This window comes from Schistocerca gregaria, chromosome 3 (assembly GCF_023897955.1).
Source record: "Schistocerca gregaria isolate iqSchGreg1 chromosome 3, iqSchGreg1.2, whole genome shotgun sequence".
Taxonomy (NCBI): Eukaryota; Metazoa; Arthropoda; class Insecta; order Orthoptera; family Acrididae; genus Schistocerca; species Schistocerca gregaria.
In genome coordinates, this window is record NC_064922.1 from 468,036,317 (window position 1) to 468,052,704 (window position 16,388).

General features: G+C 40.4%; 1 protein-coding gene across 1 annotated transcript in view; it reads left to right on the forward strand.

Annotated features, from left to right (window-relative positions):
* The window catches only part of LOC126353894 (vascular endothelial growth factor A-A-like), a 69,615-nt gene that overhangs the window by 24,360 nt on the left and 28,867 nt on the right, over positions 1 to 16,388 (forward strand). The window contains exons 3-4 of the mRNA XM_050003117.1: positions 5,186 to 5,307; positions 5,466 to 5,561. Of these exons, the coding sequence (XP_049859074.1) occupies positions 5,186 to 5,307; positions 5,466 to 5,561 (218 nt within the window). The remainder of the gene's footprint in view (positions 1 to 5,185; positions 5,308 to 5,465; positions 5,562 to 16,388) is intronic.

Below are 16,388 nucleotides of genomic sequence, written 5' to 3' on the forward strand. Positions count from 1 at the left end.
ATCACACTCTCCACTAACAAAACTGTAATATTCCTAATTAATTGTTTGATGATCAAACTCTCCACTGATGATACAGTATGATTGAGTAACTTAAATACAAGTGAACTGATGTTTTCTCTAAAGTTGTGGGTTACATCAGGAGATGAGTCTGGTGGGCAGAACGAGGATCCAGATATCATTTTAGGCCAGACCTGATACTGAGTCTTGCCCAAACAATCTCACATGCAGCTTCAATTTCTACCTCAGGGGATATGAGGTTATTGTCTACAGCAGCAAATACACAATTCCCATTTGCTTAGCCTTTTTATATACACTTAAATTTTCCCCAAAAATCTCACTGCCATCAATTTCAGGTTTCCACCAGCTTTCTGTACCTAGTATTATATGAGCTTCACTGCTTTCCATGAGCACATCAAAGTCTGGTGCTTTATTGTGAATGCTTCAGCAGTTTACTGTTAAGTTTTTTTATATTCTCACCAATGAGAGGCATTTCTTTTCAACTTACACTGATACTTCTGCATTTGCTAACCTATCATTATGTGGGTTGGATGGAGAGCTGCCTAAGCTAAATAACGCATGTGTGCACTCCACACACAGTCAGCTACCTGATTAGCACCCTCAGATGTGTAGTGCACACCTGGCCTATTTAGGTGGACCCTACAGTTCTCAACCCTATGGTGCAAGTCCAGAAATTTGCAGCCTAGCTTGTCACAGATGTTTTGCAGTCTCTGGTCTGGTGCTTCCACTCAACTCAGAAGTAAAGGGGACAATGCTGCAAATTGTGAGCGCCAACCTTCTCTGTCAGTCTCTTGATGTCTCAGAGCACATCATATCAACTGATCCCTTCTTCTAGTCAGGATGTGCCACAAATTCCTTTCATCCCTAAATTCTATTCAGTACTTCCTCACTAGTTATACAATCTACCCATCTAATCTTCAGCATTCTTCTGTAGCACCAGATTAAAAAAGCTTCCACTCTCTTCTTCTCTAAACTGTTTATTGTCCATGCTTCACTTCCTTGCATGACTACACTTCACACACTTCCAGAAAAGAATTGCCTAATATTTAAATCTATATTCAGTGTTTACAAATTTCTCTACTTCAGAAATGTTTTTTTGCCATTGCCACTTTACATTTTATATCCTCTATATTTTGGCCATCATCAGTCACTTTGCTGCACAGCTAACAAAAATCCTAATCTAATTCACTCAGCCTCACCAGATTTAATTCAGCTACATTCCATTATCCTTGTTTCACTGAAGTTGATACTTCTAAAGAAACCAAGATTACTGCATGACAGGTGTCAAACAAAGCACAGAGCTGTAGATAAACACATACTGAGTGAAATGCATTTGTCTGGCAAGAGAGCAATGCATGATTCCTCAATGCAATGGCACTTACAAGTCCTTTGCTGCCTCTGAGAGAAGTGCAATGTCATCAGCAAACCTCAACATTTTTATTTCTTCTCCATGAATTTTAATTTCTACTACAAATTTCTCTTTGGTTTCCTTTGCTGCAATGTACAGATTGAATGACACTGGGTGTAGGCTGCAACACTGTATCATTCCCTTTTCAACCATTGCTTTATTTTCATGTCTCTCGACTCTTAAAATTGCTAAGTGATTTCTGTACAAGCTGTAAAGAGCCTTTCACTCCCTTAATTTTACTCCTCCTACCTACAGAATTCCAAAGAGTGTATTCCAGTCAACACTGTCAAAAGCTTTCTCTGTGTCTACAAAAGCTGTAAACTTGTGTTCACTTTTTCTTAACCTATCTTTTAAGATAAGTTGTAGGGTCATAATTGCCTCATGTGCTCCTACATTTCTCCAGAATCCAGACTGATTTTCCCCAAGGTCACCTTCTACCAGTTTTTCCATTATTCCTTAAAGAATTTGAGTTATTATTTTGCAACCATAGCTTTTTAACTATTTATGGGTGGTCAGTGGTTTTGTATGGTGTGAAAAGTTGAACTTTGAAAGTGAACACCGTGAACAAGTTGGAAGCATTCAAGATGTGATTATATTGAAGAATTCTTAAAATTCCATGTACAGCAACGAAAACAAATGAAGAAATCTTGAGAATAGTAAAAGGAGACTGCTAACTGCTATTGCAACATAAGAAACAAGCTTACTTAAGGCACATGATGTGAAATGAAAGGTATCATTATTCTTAAATTGATAGTTGAGGGGAGATTGAAGACAAAAGAGGAATTTTTAAACTGATAGTTGTAATGTTCATCCTGTCAGCACCCGCTTTCTTTGGAATTTGAATTATTGTATTCTTCTTGAAATCGGAGGGTATTTCACCTGTCTCATACATACTGCACACCCGATGTGACAGTTTTGTAATGGCTTGCTTTCCCAAGGCTGTCAGTAGATTGGGCAGAATGTCATCTACTTCCAAGGCAATTTTTTGACTATAAGTCTTTCAGTGCTCTGCCAGATTCTTCTTGCAATATCATATCTGCCACCTCATCTTGTTCTACATCCTCTTCCACTTCTGTAATATTGCCCTCAAGTACATCTCCCTTGTATAGAGCCACTATATACTCGTTCCAACTTTCAACTTTCCCTTCTTCATTTATGACTGATTTTCCATTTGAGTTCTTGATATTCGCACAGGTGGTTCTCTTTTCTCCCAGTGCCTCTTTAATTTTCCTGTAGTTGCTATCCATCTTGCCCCTAGTGAAATCTGCTTCTAAATCCTATATCTTTCCTCCAGCCATTCCTGCTTAGCAATTTTCCACTTCCTGTTCATCTCATTTTTTAAACGTTTGTATTCCCTTTCACCTGCTTCATTTACTGCATTTTTATGTTTTCTCCTGTCATTAATTAAATTCTGTATCTCCTGAATTATCCAAGGATTTCTATTAGGTCTTGTCTCTTTGCCTACATGATCATCTTCTGCCTTCACCATTTAACCTCTAAAAGCTACCCATTCATCTTCTACTGTATTCCTTCCCCTTATTCTAGTTAGCTGTTGCATAAATCTCCCTCTGGAACTCCCAACAGCTTCTGGTTCTTTTAACTTATCCAGGACCCATCTCTTTCATTTACTCTCTTTTTGCAATTTCTTTAGTTTTAATCTACGGTACATAACCAATAAATTGAGGCCAGAGTCCACATGTGCCCCTGGAAATGTCTTACAGTTTCAAAACTGGTTCTGAAATCTCTCTATTACTATTATATCATACCACAAACAAAAGCAGCTCATATATCTTGCACATTCTTTCTGTTACTTGTTAAATTTTTTTTTTTTTTTTTTTTTTTTGGCGGGGGGGGGGGGGGGGGGGGGGGGGAACCAAACAGCAAGGTCATTGATCCCATAGGATTAGGGAAGAATGGGGAAGGAAGTCAGCCATGCCCTGTTAAAGGAACCATCCCAGCATTTGCCTGAAGAAATTTAGGGAAATCACAGAATATCTAAATCAGGATGGCCAGATGTAGGTTTGAAACATCGTCCTCCTGAATGCAAGTACACTGTGCTAACCACTGGGCCACCTCGCTCAGTACTTGTTAAATGTTTCAGTAATCAATAATAATTACATTACACACTGCTGTTGGCTCACCAGGATGTGATGCCCTATGATGTGATATAGCGTGCCAGAAACAAAGTTTCTCCAGGTCTCATGGCTTTAGTGTTACCCCCGCTAGCTTTTCTGACACTAAACTGTGACAGTGTCATCTGTGTTAGGCAGTGTCAGCCCTTCAGACGATGGGGGAGCAGGTGTCAGATTGTCACCATGGCTATTCCAGCTCCTTCACCCTGACTGTGCAGATTCACTCAGTGGGGAGTAGGAGCAAGTTCAGCATTGCCGATATTGCCAACAGACGCATCTGTTGGTCTCATACAGTGTACACCAATGCTTCGGGCACAAGTGTAGTGGGAAAAGTGTCTGCAGAATCCAAGGTCATCAGTGGCATACATTGCCAGGATCCCGGCCACTGTTGTAGCAGGACATTGTCTAAGGAGCAGAGCATTCTCACTAGGCAGACAGCTTGATGACAGCTAATGTTGAATCAGTGTTGGTGCTCCAGTCATACTTCATGAGTATCCAGTGAATAACAGTGATTTGCAGTGAAGTTGAAGTCATCCAGCAAGCAAACTCCGTTCCCCAGTGGTCGTCTGGCAGAGTCTCTAAGCAGGTTATCTGCCAGTAGAGTCTCAATTTGGCCCTTGGGCCCATTGGTGCTCCATAAAGGACCATGTGACAAGCAATCCTATAGAACTATTGCTAACTGATGTTGATGGCTGTGCCATTGAATGGTGATTGAGTGATGATGCTTCTCAGGAACACACACGCAGTAACTCAGTCTACAGCAGTCACTGAGTTGATATCCTGGCCTGGGAGAGGGCTATTTATACAGACCTATTAATACAGACCATGATCCAGCATGTTGTGCAGACACCCCAGGTGTCATATTGTCTCCCTGTTGTAGTGATGAAGGCATCCCATGTCTTGATAATATCACTGATTCCAAACAGTTTGTCATACCTGTGTACTCGAGTCAGAAAGGTTGGCATAACAGTGAAACATCTACTTGCTGCTTTCTCCTATGGTTATGCTGTCATTAAATTGTGACCAGCAGGAGCTGGCTATCTGTCACTACACTTGGCATTCTTACCTTCAGTTTATTACATCTAATAACAGGTATACATTTCTATTCATTTATTGCTAAGTGATTTTCCTCCCTCAGCTTGATAAACCCTTCTCTGTAAGTGGGTGGAAAAGTTTGACGAATTTTAGGTGCAACAAACATGCCTGCTTCATGTGCCATCAGCCATGTTAGCCATTTCCTCTCTCCTACTCCACATGCACCACCACTCACTCCCTCTTCTTCCATGCCCATGGAATTCTCTCTACGCTATTTTGTTGCCTCCAATCACATACCTAAACTCTGCATTCTTAATTATTGAATATCATATTGCATATATATAATCACTTCTTTTATGAACTGATGTGACCCCTGGTTCTGAAACCTACCATATTTTTTACATCTTTTGTTCATTCATATGTTCATTACTATGTACATAGTATATGTTCTCCTGCATCCCCATGACTGTTATTAAGATGGCTGTAACTTGAATTTTTAGTTACATGTTTGATTTATCTGCTCTATACATTCAATTTTAGCTCTCTCCAAACCAAAATTTCATACCAACCATATTTTATAATTGTGTTCTAGGTGCAGCACACTGTTCTACTAAAACTCATATGAAAGACTTAAGTGATGTTACCATAAAGAATATGTGTGGAAAACCAAAGGATGTAATTATTGATATTTTATCAGAAGATAAATCATACACTGTAAGTAAACAGTACACTATACTCCATGTAAAAATTAAGTGACACAGATATTTCAAGTATTTATATATGTAAGTTGAATTACATTTATGAGAACAGATATAAAATGAAATATGCTTAAATCTTTATCAATTTTTTGACATTTTTCTAAATATTTTCAGTATTTACCTTCAAAAGTAACTGTGAAAAGATGTGCTGGACATTGTATGTCGGGCATGACATGTATTCCAAGAAGGAAAAAAATGACACCAATTGCAGTAAGTAAATTATGGGTTATATTTTGTACATCATAAGCAACCCTAAAATTTATAGCATTATTTCTCACTATATACTTCCTTTATGCTACTACAAAGCTCCTGAAATATCAGTGTTCAAATGTTATGCACTATATTTCACAAGCCTGGCCTCGCTTTTCAAAATTGTAGATGCAAATTTATCTCACTTCTGGAATCTTGAGTCTTACCTTCAGTTTATGGCATCAGATAACAGGTGTCGACCATAAATAACACAACACTGTACCAATCGCATAATGATGAAGAATATTTAAACATGTGGAACAAGTGAAGAACTAAATTGATGAGCTTATACATTATTACCACAAGCTTAATAGCATGTTGGACCATCTTTGCAACACAATACAGCAGCAGTTCTGTATAGCATGAATCTGACGTGTCCTTGGCATTTCTGCAGTTATGTGGCTACAGGTGCTTATCCACAGGCGATACGATTCCTGTAAATTATGGGATGGTGGTTTGTGAATGCAGAACTGGAACTTGATAGCATTCCAGATGTGTTCCACCACGTTCAGGTCAGGCAAATTTGATGGTGCAGACTTCAACATGAGTCATTATCATGCTTCTCAATGTCTTTAACATGATTCTGACCTTGTGATACAGACAGTTTATTCTGCTTGAACATGTCATTGCTGACAAGGAAGACACAAGCTTGAAAGGATGAAAGTGGAGCGTGAGATTATTCATATATATAGTCCACTTATCCAGAAGAATGTAGGTTGCAGTAGGTACTGGGAGATGAAGAAGCTTACATTAGATAGAGTAGCATGGAGAGCTGCATCCAACCAGTCTCAGGACTGAAGACCACAACAACAACAAACAACATAGTCCACTGCTGTCAGTGTGCCTTTGATTACTATCACAGGTCTCCTGGAAGCCCAGGAAAATATCCATTGCAGCATAAAGTTGCCCCATTGGCCTTCATCTATGGCATGGTGCATGTCCCGAGCAGTCATCTGCCCGAATGATGGCATATCCAGGCACAACCATCAGACCAGAGTAATAAGAAATATGACTCATCTGATCAGGCAAAATGTTTGCATTGATACACAATCCAATAGTGATGATCCCGTGACTACCGCAGATGTGGCTAAGGATATCATGGGATCAATGTGGGAACACACAGTCAGTGTACTTCGTCATCAGATCTACCACAGACTGCTGCCTATCTTGCTTTACAGAGTGGACAAGCCTCTGACCTCCTCGTTCTGTGATGAAGTTTTCACACATTATCACCAACTTGGGCTATCACTGTCCTCCAGTCATTTTCATAGCTGCTATGACCATAGCCTAGAAACAGCTGATTATCTATCTCATTTCTGAGATGAGATGCTCATTCCCATGTGCTGGACCTAGACTTTGATAACAAAGTCACTTACATCAGTGCATTTACCTGGTTGAGGACCATATCATTACTAGCATGATTCCCCTTTCATCTTCACTCCCTTGATCCTTACTGTGTCACATGCCTGCAACATGACCATGTGGGAATTAGTCTCGCAGGGGACAGTAGTCATAATGTTTTGGTACACCTGTGTATGTCAACACAGAGATCGAGCTAATGGGAACTGCACCTCGAAAATAAAAGCTGTTTACATGCTGTGAGAGAATGCTCCTCACAGACTGTGTTGTTGGCACCCTTTAAACACTATGGCATGCTTTGCATGAGGCTTTTTGTAGAGCATGTGAATTGGAGGATATTTGCGTGACTAATTACCAGAATCACCCAAAATTCCCAAAACTATATTCTAACTCCTACATATAAGACAGAGTTACAGAATAAAAGTGTTGTAACTGAAAAAAGCAAAAACATTAAAAAACAACACAGGTAGGTTTAAGGAATACATCTTGTAAGATTGCCACTTACTTTTCACAGTTTTATTTACTTGAAACTTTTTGTATGATTATAGTTTAATTTTGCTAATAATGGAAATACTTATAAAATAAAATTATTCAATAATAGACCTTTTTCAAAACTATTTGTGTGAGTTTATTCATGCTAATGGAAAAACAGGCATCATATTTTAAAGAAATATATTTGTAAATACTCTACAGCAAAGGAAGTCATGGAGAAAGAGTGTCCATTCCAAGAGATATCATAGCCATCAAATTTAAACCCGAAATGAAGCCTTCCCCATCTACCTGCCTTAGGACCAGATAGCGTCCTACAAATGTCTTCTTCCTCAAAACCTGACACATCAGGAACATTAGGCTATACAAAAAAATCTTCATCTGATTCCATCTTGGAATGCAGTTTTTCAGAAACAAAATTTTACATCACTGATAAGTTATCCAACATAAAATTTTACACTATTAGCCAGCACTGATCAACTGATCTGCCAGTGTCAAAAAATATGGATGGCACTGCTCACAGTCACCCTTTGAAAGACAAGCCTTCATATTTTATTTTTTTACATCACCAAAGTATAAATACAACATGTTATGTTTTTGTAAATATCCATTCAAGCGCTAACTTTGCCCATAAAAACTAATTTCAAATTCTAAAACCAAAAATGCTTCTAATAACAAGAAAAGGTGTTTGTGGTTACATTTCCAGAAAATTACATTATTTTCTGAAGTTGATATACAACATTATTTTGTATCAACTGTCACATCATCTGAAAGTATCAAATATTGGTGATTTTTAATGACTGTAGTCTTAGTTCCATATTTAAACAACAGAGTGTGCATTTACTTTAAAAAGATGCTAAACTGCCGTTCAAATCAATTGCTGTTCGGTCACCTCACTTTACTGTCATGGAAATAGTTGCAGTAATTAACAATATATTATACAATATAAGTTTGGAAGGTAGGAGATGAGGTACTGGCAGAAGTAGAGCTGTGAGGACGGGGTGTGAGCCATGCCCGTGCTTGGGTAGCTCAGTTGGTAAGCACTTACCCGCGAAAGGCAAAGGATCCGAGTTCAAGTCTTGGTCCGGCACACAGTTTTAATCTGCCAGGAAGTTTAATATATTATAAGTCATAAGACAGCACATTACCACACATCACGGGAGTTAATACAGCATAGTACTGAGCAGCACGGAAAAGTGTGTGTGTGCACTATTCAAATTAATGTAACATAAGAATTTTTAAAAACTTTAATGAAAATCTTTTATTAAGAAATGTTTATGTACGTGACTATAAACACTGCATAAACATATGAGCATTGCCTTTCAATGAAAAAAATTATGCTGGCTCCAAGTCTAGGTCGCAACTAGATGCAACATGAAGCCTGATATCTGGTTTATAATCAGAAAGTATATAGTTATCCCTATGTGATATTACAAATAAAAGGTGTTATGTAATTTATATTTTTCAACAGCTTATAATATGCAATAGGTCTCATCTCTTATTTTATTTCATACGTTCAGACACACTATTAGATATGTGGCTGACATTTTATCAGATATTTTATTTATTGTTCAGTGTATTGTACCAATGAATTTGCTGCAATATTATAAAAATTGGAATATGTCCTTCATGAAGGAATGCTACAATCCTACAGTAAGAAGGAATGCTACAATCCTACAGTAATAGGTAAATAATCATTGTGGTTTTTTGTAATGAGGTTGACCACATTTTTTTCCCTTGCAACATTTGTGGTTATATCCAGGCAGCTCTATCCCACAGTTATTTTATATTTTTTATGAATTAAATCCTCTTGCATTTTTTATGCATTCGTACATTACTGTGATACAGGCACATTTGTAACTGCATGTCTTTGTAAATTTTCCATACTAAGTATGTAGCGCCCCCTAGTGGCAGCCTCTTGCACCTAGAAGTTCGTTCGTGTGTTGTCAGCCTGACTCTAGCTGCAGCAGGAACACATCTTCTAACACTGTACTATGTGAAGGGTATTTTGTTACCTGCTTATTTTACAGTTTTGATGTGTCTATTACGTTATGGAATGTAATGGGGTGTAACATAATAATGCCTATAGTATGAAGGTCAGCGTGCACTATATCGAACCTAAGTCGTATGAAGTCTCCCAGAAGCAAAAGGGCTTTGCTCTATAGGATTGCAGCAAGTGACACATGGATGTTGTCTCTATGTGTTGTCCGAATGCCAAGGAACACCCACATCAGTGCTTCATAGCAGGACCCACCATGGCACATTAGGGCCGTGTTCACTGTCCTATGCCACTTCTTGACCAAACTGTTGCTCTGGAGATAGTAAGAGGTGGCGCACGTGTGACTGATGCTGCACAGGCAGTATAGGGTCTGTGAAGAAGGATGATTCAAACTGTGGGCCTGGTCTATGGTGATTCATTCCGAGATTACAAAATGCATGATCCATGACTCTATAAATGTGTGCTCTGTTGTTTCTACTGTATATCATGGATGGGTACTGCCTTGACCACATCTCAGTGATCTATCAATGGCCGAAAGCTGGTAACAGATGCCTTCAGATTGAGGAAGATATCCTGCAATGTTGACACGTACATGCTTGAAAAATGGTTTGGGTATCAGAAAGTGTCATGGCTGTAGCTGGGCAAATCAGCAGGTTTTGCTTCATTGACAAGGTAGGCAGCACTGTGCCCAGTGCCTGCAGTCTTGCTTAACCCCATGTCACTCTAACCCATCATGATGGTGGTATTATGATGTTCTGATTTCTGGGTGGCTTAAGTTTTGTAGTCTGTTGAACATTCCCTGAAAGATACTGAGTGGTACTATGGGGACATACTCTGTTTTGGACATGTCACACAGCAGTTTTAGCTCTGTACTGGGTAAGATTCGGCATTTTATTCAAAGATTGTCTGTCATATCTGTTAAGAGTTCACTATGCAAGGGTTGTTGGCTTGCTCTGTGGCCATAAGTTCACAGTTATACTGTAACAAAATTGCACTGATCTGCAAAAGGGAATCTGTCGTTATGTTGTCTGCCCCTCGAATGTGGCGGATGTCAGTAGTGTACTGCAAAACAAGGGTTAGGTGGTGGAAAGGGCAGGGGCTGATGTCTTGAGGCTGATTTTATATTGGGTCATAAATAGTTTATGGTCAGTGTAAACTGTTATGTTGTGCCCTTTTATGTCCTCTCAAAAATGTTTAATGGCAGTGTAGATCACAAGCAGACCTTTTAGACAGGGGAAATGTAAGATTCTTGGAGATGAATCTAGTGGCTGCAGTACATCATTGACAATTTGCCAGTGTCTGTTGTAAGGGTGAGTCACATATTTGAAGTGGAATGGCCTAGTGTGATAGCACTGCCTAGTGATTCTTTGGAGGTCAGGAATGTTTCTTTCATGCTTGCTAGCCATATGACCTTCCTCTTGCTGTGTTTGTCCTTTTTGGCTTGTGTGTCTGTCAGCAATGCTTGTGAAGCAGCCATTTGTGGTAAGACGTGGTAGTAAAAGCTTAGTGTACCAAGGAAATGATGTAAGTCATGGTATGTTTCCAGTAGACGAAGATTCTGGACTGTACCTATATGTTCTACCATGGAGCAGATGCCACCCCCATTCAAGATGTGGCCCAGAAACGTGACCTTATATTGCTCAAGTTGGGATTTAGCCTCATTTATGATAGTCTCTCCTTTACAGAAGGTGTCTAAGACCTGCTCTAAATGAACTGAGTGGTCTTCGAGGGTACTGGAGTAGATCAAAACGTCTAAATACATGTAGCAGTGGGGGAGGCAGAGAGGTGTCCATCAATGAATCACTGCTATGTGTGGGCCACATTATTCAAGCTGTGGCATATATAGGTACTTGAAAAGCTCAAACAGGGTAACATTGATGGTTTTCACAATGTTGTCTGGGTGTGTTGGAATCTGCAGGTTTCAGCTCTCTGAGACTGCAGATGTGTGTGCAAGCTACATTTGCGTGAGTGTGTGTTTGTGCGTGTGTGTATGTCTACTGCTGACAAAGGCCTTAATGGCCAAAAAGCTATAATTGTGTGAACCTTTTTGTTGTGCCTATCACGAGTCTGCATCTCTGCTATTTGGTGAGTAGCAACTTTCCTTCTCTGGTATTGAAATTTGTGAACTGTTAGTTGTGAATGAGGATATTGTGGTCAAGGTTTGTGAAAATCACAGTTAAAGTTTACAATTGATGTTATAATACTACACAATGTATCACATTCCTGAAAAGCATAGGTGATGTTTACAACTGACAATTAAATATGATACAGTATATAATGACACCCACATGAGTTTTGATAAAGTCAAGATGAAAAAACGTGCATAAATTATATGTAAAGTTTTTGAACATAAGTTTTCAAAATGAATTTGTGTGATGCATGTGATTTAGCTCAAAGACAAAGGAAACACAAGGAGTCATCTTATATACATAACTATGAGTACATAAATGGTTGACTTGCACAGATTTTGCAACTTAGCTGACTTGTTGTCCCTTTTTACACTAGCATGCCAAAGACAAACAGTGCAGCTTCAGTATATATCACAAGAAGGACATGAAGTGTAGGGCACTGCAAATGCACATCCTTTTGGGGTGGGAAATATGCTTGTGTGAATGCTTCACAAACTATGTATTCAAACAATGAAAAATCCAGAATGGAATGTAACAATATTCTGAGAAGGAAAGTTGCTACTCACCATATAGCGAAGATGCTGAGTCGCAGATGGGCACAACTAAAAGATTTTCACACTTGAAAGCTTTTGGCCAATGGGCTTTGTCAACAATAGACGCACATACATACACACACACACTCACGCAAAGGCAATTCACACACATGACTCAGTTTCAGGCAACTGAAACCACACTGCGAGCAGCAGCACCAGTGCATGATGGGAGTGGCGATGGGTTGGGGGAAAGGAGGAGGCTGGGGCAGAGAGGGGGAGGGATAGTATGGTGGGGATGGTGGACAGTGGATTGGGGGAGGAGGGGGGGAAGTAGGGAAGGGTGGCAGCTGTGGATGCATTGCTGGTTGTCCATACCAAACCTGCTAACCACCAACAATGCCTCCACCTTGACAACAGCCAGCCAATCCATACCAAGAAGTCACTTCTGTACGACCTAGCCACCCATGGTTGTTGCATTTGCAATGATGAGCAGCCCCTCTTGAAATATACTGAGAGTCTCATTGAAGCCTTCATTGACTGTAATGAAAATGAGCATTTGGCGTCATTAGCTGGGAGGCCCCTTGCGGGGCAGGTCTGGCGCCTTGGTGCAGGTCTCATTACATTCGACGCCACATTGGGTGACCTGCTTGCCAGGGATGAAATGATGATGAAGACAACACAACACCCAGTTCTTGAGCAGAGAAAATCTCTGACCCAGCCAGGAATCGATCCCGAGCCCATAGGACGGCTATCAGTCATGCTGACCACTCATCTATCAGGGCAGACATGGACTGTAACTATCCTCCCAACCTTATATAAAATCCCTGTGCCTTATCTTTCCAGTCTCCCACCACCTCCCAAAGTCCCACCATCTGGCCACAGAGGAGCACTCCCCTCGTAACTCAGGACCACCCGGGACTGGTGCAACTGAATTACATTCTCTGGCAGGGCTCTGATTACCTCTCGTCATGCCCTGAAATGAGAAATCTCCTGCCCACTATCCTTCCCATCCCTCCCACACTAGTATTCCCCTGTCCACCAAACCTACACAATATACATGTCCATCCTTACACAACCCCTGTTCCCAATCACTTACCTCATGGCTCATACCCCTGTAATAGACTTAGATGCAAGACCTGTCCCATACATCCTCCCACTACCACCTATTCCAGTCTGGTCACTAACATCATCTATCCCATCAAAAGCCAGTGGTCTACAAGCTAAGCTGCAACCACTGTGCTGCATTCTATGTAGGCATGACAACCAACTAGCTGTCTGTCCGCAGGAATGGCTCTGACAAACTGTAGCCAAGAAAAAAGTGGACCACTCTGTTACTGAACACGCTGCCAAACATGATATCCTTCATTTCAATGACTGCCTGTGCCATATGGATCCGTGCCACCAGCACCTGCCTTTCTGAATCATGCAGGGGGGAACTTTCCCAGCAATACATCTTACATTCCCGTAACCCTCCTGGCCTAAACCTTCATTAGTCACTGTGCTCACCTATACAGTCCCTTCTCTGTTCCCAATCTAGCACTAAACAGCCGTCATTCCACCACCACACCCAGTCTTTTTATTTCTCTCCTTTTCCACTTCTTCCCACCCCCCCACCCCACCCCACCCCCACCCCCTCTCCTCTGCCCTCAGTCTAACTGCAGCACTTTGCTGTCTGCCACCCCCACCATACTATCCCTCCCCCTCCCCCCTCCAGCCTCCTCCTTACTCCCATACACTCGCCACTCCCATCATAGTGTTGCTGCAGCTCGCAGTGTGGTTTCAGTTGCCTGAGACTGCAGTCGTGTGTGTGAGTTGTGTTTGCATGAGAGAGAGAGAGTATGTGTGTGTGTGTGTGTGTGTGTGTGTGTGTGTGTGTGTGTGTCTTGTCTATTGTTGACGAAGGCCTTAATGGCCAAAAACTATAATTGTGAGAGTCTGCTCTGTAGAACTGGTTCCTGGTGTCACCAAGGGTATACAATGATTTATTTTAGGTTATTTTACTTTTATGATTGTATTCATTATTTGACAACTTACAAAATGTAACACTCTTGTTACAAGATTAAAAAAGAAAGGTCTGGTAATGGCCTTATAGGAGACCAGAACTCATCAGCAAGTCGTAAATGTATCTAGACTATTTTATTGGAATAATTTTAATATAATATTATCAACCACTGTGTTTTTCCAAGGACAGTGTTCTAAAAATGTTCCGAACAGAAAATTGTTTGGCAAAGGTTGTTGGCCAGTAGACTGGTGGTGATTGGGATCAGGATTATGGGAGTTATCCTTGCAACACATCTTTCACTCCTGTAATTCTCCTGGTCTTTATCTCTGCTAACATACTGTCCCCATACCGCCTGCTCAACAGTTTCCCCTACGTCTATCATACCACCTCCTCCCAGTCCATGCTAACTTCATTGTGCGTCCCACCTGACAGACTCCAACGCCCATGTCTCACATACCTAGCCCTGGCACCTGCCACCAGCCCTTCCTGCATTCCAGTTCTGCACATCTGCTGCCTCCCTCTAAGCCACTACCTACCATCCTTGATCCATCCTCCTGCTTCTCAGCTCTTTCTCCCACAACTCACCCAAACTGATATAGTCTCCACGTCAGGCCACCTACAAAACTGCAATCCCAGCATTATGTGTCCAGCCAACACAATGTTGGTGATAACTGTTTATTGTATCTGAGCAATCATAACTGCAATGGGCCCTTCTTGGTGCAATCAAAGTTCTACCATTTTCCGAGAACTTTGAACTTTATGTAAATCCCCTTTTATTTAGTAAATAGTTCCAGGTATAGAAATGAGGGTTTTAGCAAATGATAGTATGCTAAGGGGCATGTACTTCATTATGTAATAAAGTGTCTTAACTCCTGTGGTGATCAACATATTGAAGCAAGAATAATTTTTTAAATAAAATGGTATACTCTCTTTAACAGCATCCTTAAATGCTTAAAAAGATTAGCACAGTGATACAATGCTTGTTAATGTTGAGGTTGAAACTCTTCACAAAAGTATCTGAGAAATGTACTAAAACTGGAAAGGAATGTGGCCAGAGTCAGCTCCTGCAGTTTAAAGACTGCCAAAAGAGCTCTCATGTGAGGCACTGTAGTTAAATGCAGCAAGACAAATCTAGGCTACTAAGATGACACGGTTACAGGGTCATCTATGATTTTTGTGTATGAAACTACAGCAAATGATAGCTTCTTATGCCTCAGCTCAGACTTGAGAAAAGTATTTCAGTTGTGGTTGTGTCTCCAGGTTTTTGTGGAGACAACTAGTTTTTCGTCAGGCAGTTTTCCATTTAAACCCTCCCTGTTTCTGCTTACTTGTCAAAGCTAAAACAAAAATATCATTCATTCATACTTCCTCATGATAAACAGCCCTAATCCAGGGAAAAAATAAACTGCTGTGATAACTTATTTAGATTCAGGAAAAAAATACTTGACCTGTCTTTTCCTGGAAACACCTGAATACTTCCTGAAGTAAACCACCTGCTGTTGGACAAATGGGTGTATAAATACTACTTGAAATTGTAACTAGATTGGATGCAATTTAAATAAACAGTTTAGTCAGAATGACTGATGACATGTCATCCACAAAATAAATACTTTTCTTAATGAAAGGCAGTTTTATACTTTTCTTAAACATGTTCTCAAACTGTTTATTATCAACTGCAATGCACATTGACGATCACTGTTTGAGAGATAGATAAACATATGAAAGTAAAATGAGTGACATGGCATTTCATGCTGTGGTGATTTGATGGCATATATCATATGGCATAGTTGCTCTCCATAAAAAGAAATTAAGAGGTGTCAAGTCAACAGACCTGGTCAGCCATTCCATCCTATCCAAAGGTCAGGAATCTTTACATTTAGTATTTGCATTGCAACTTGGGAAGAGTGAGCTGAGCAGCCATCATGTTGGAACCATATACACCACTGCTTATCCAGTGGTTCTCTTGTAGAAGAACAGATGGAATGTCTGTAAGAAAGTGTTTATATTAAAAATAAAGATTCCAAGACTTACCAAGCGGGAAAGCGCCGGCAGACAGGCACATGAACAAAACACACAAACACACACACAGAATTACGAGCTTTCGCAACTGGCAGTTGCTTCGTCAGGAAGGAAGGAAGGAGAGGGAAAAATGAAAGGGTGTGGGTTTTAAGGGAGAGGGTAAGGAGTCATTCCAATCCCGGGAGCGGAAAGACTTCCCTTAGGGGAAAAAAAGGACAGGTGTACACTCGCACACACACACACATATCCATCCGCACA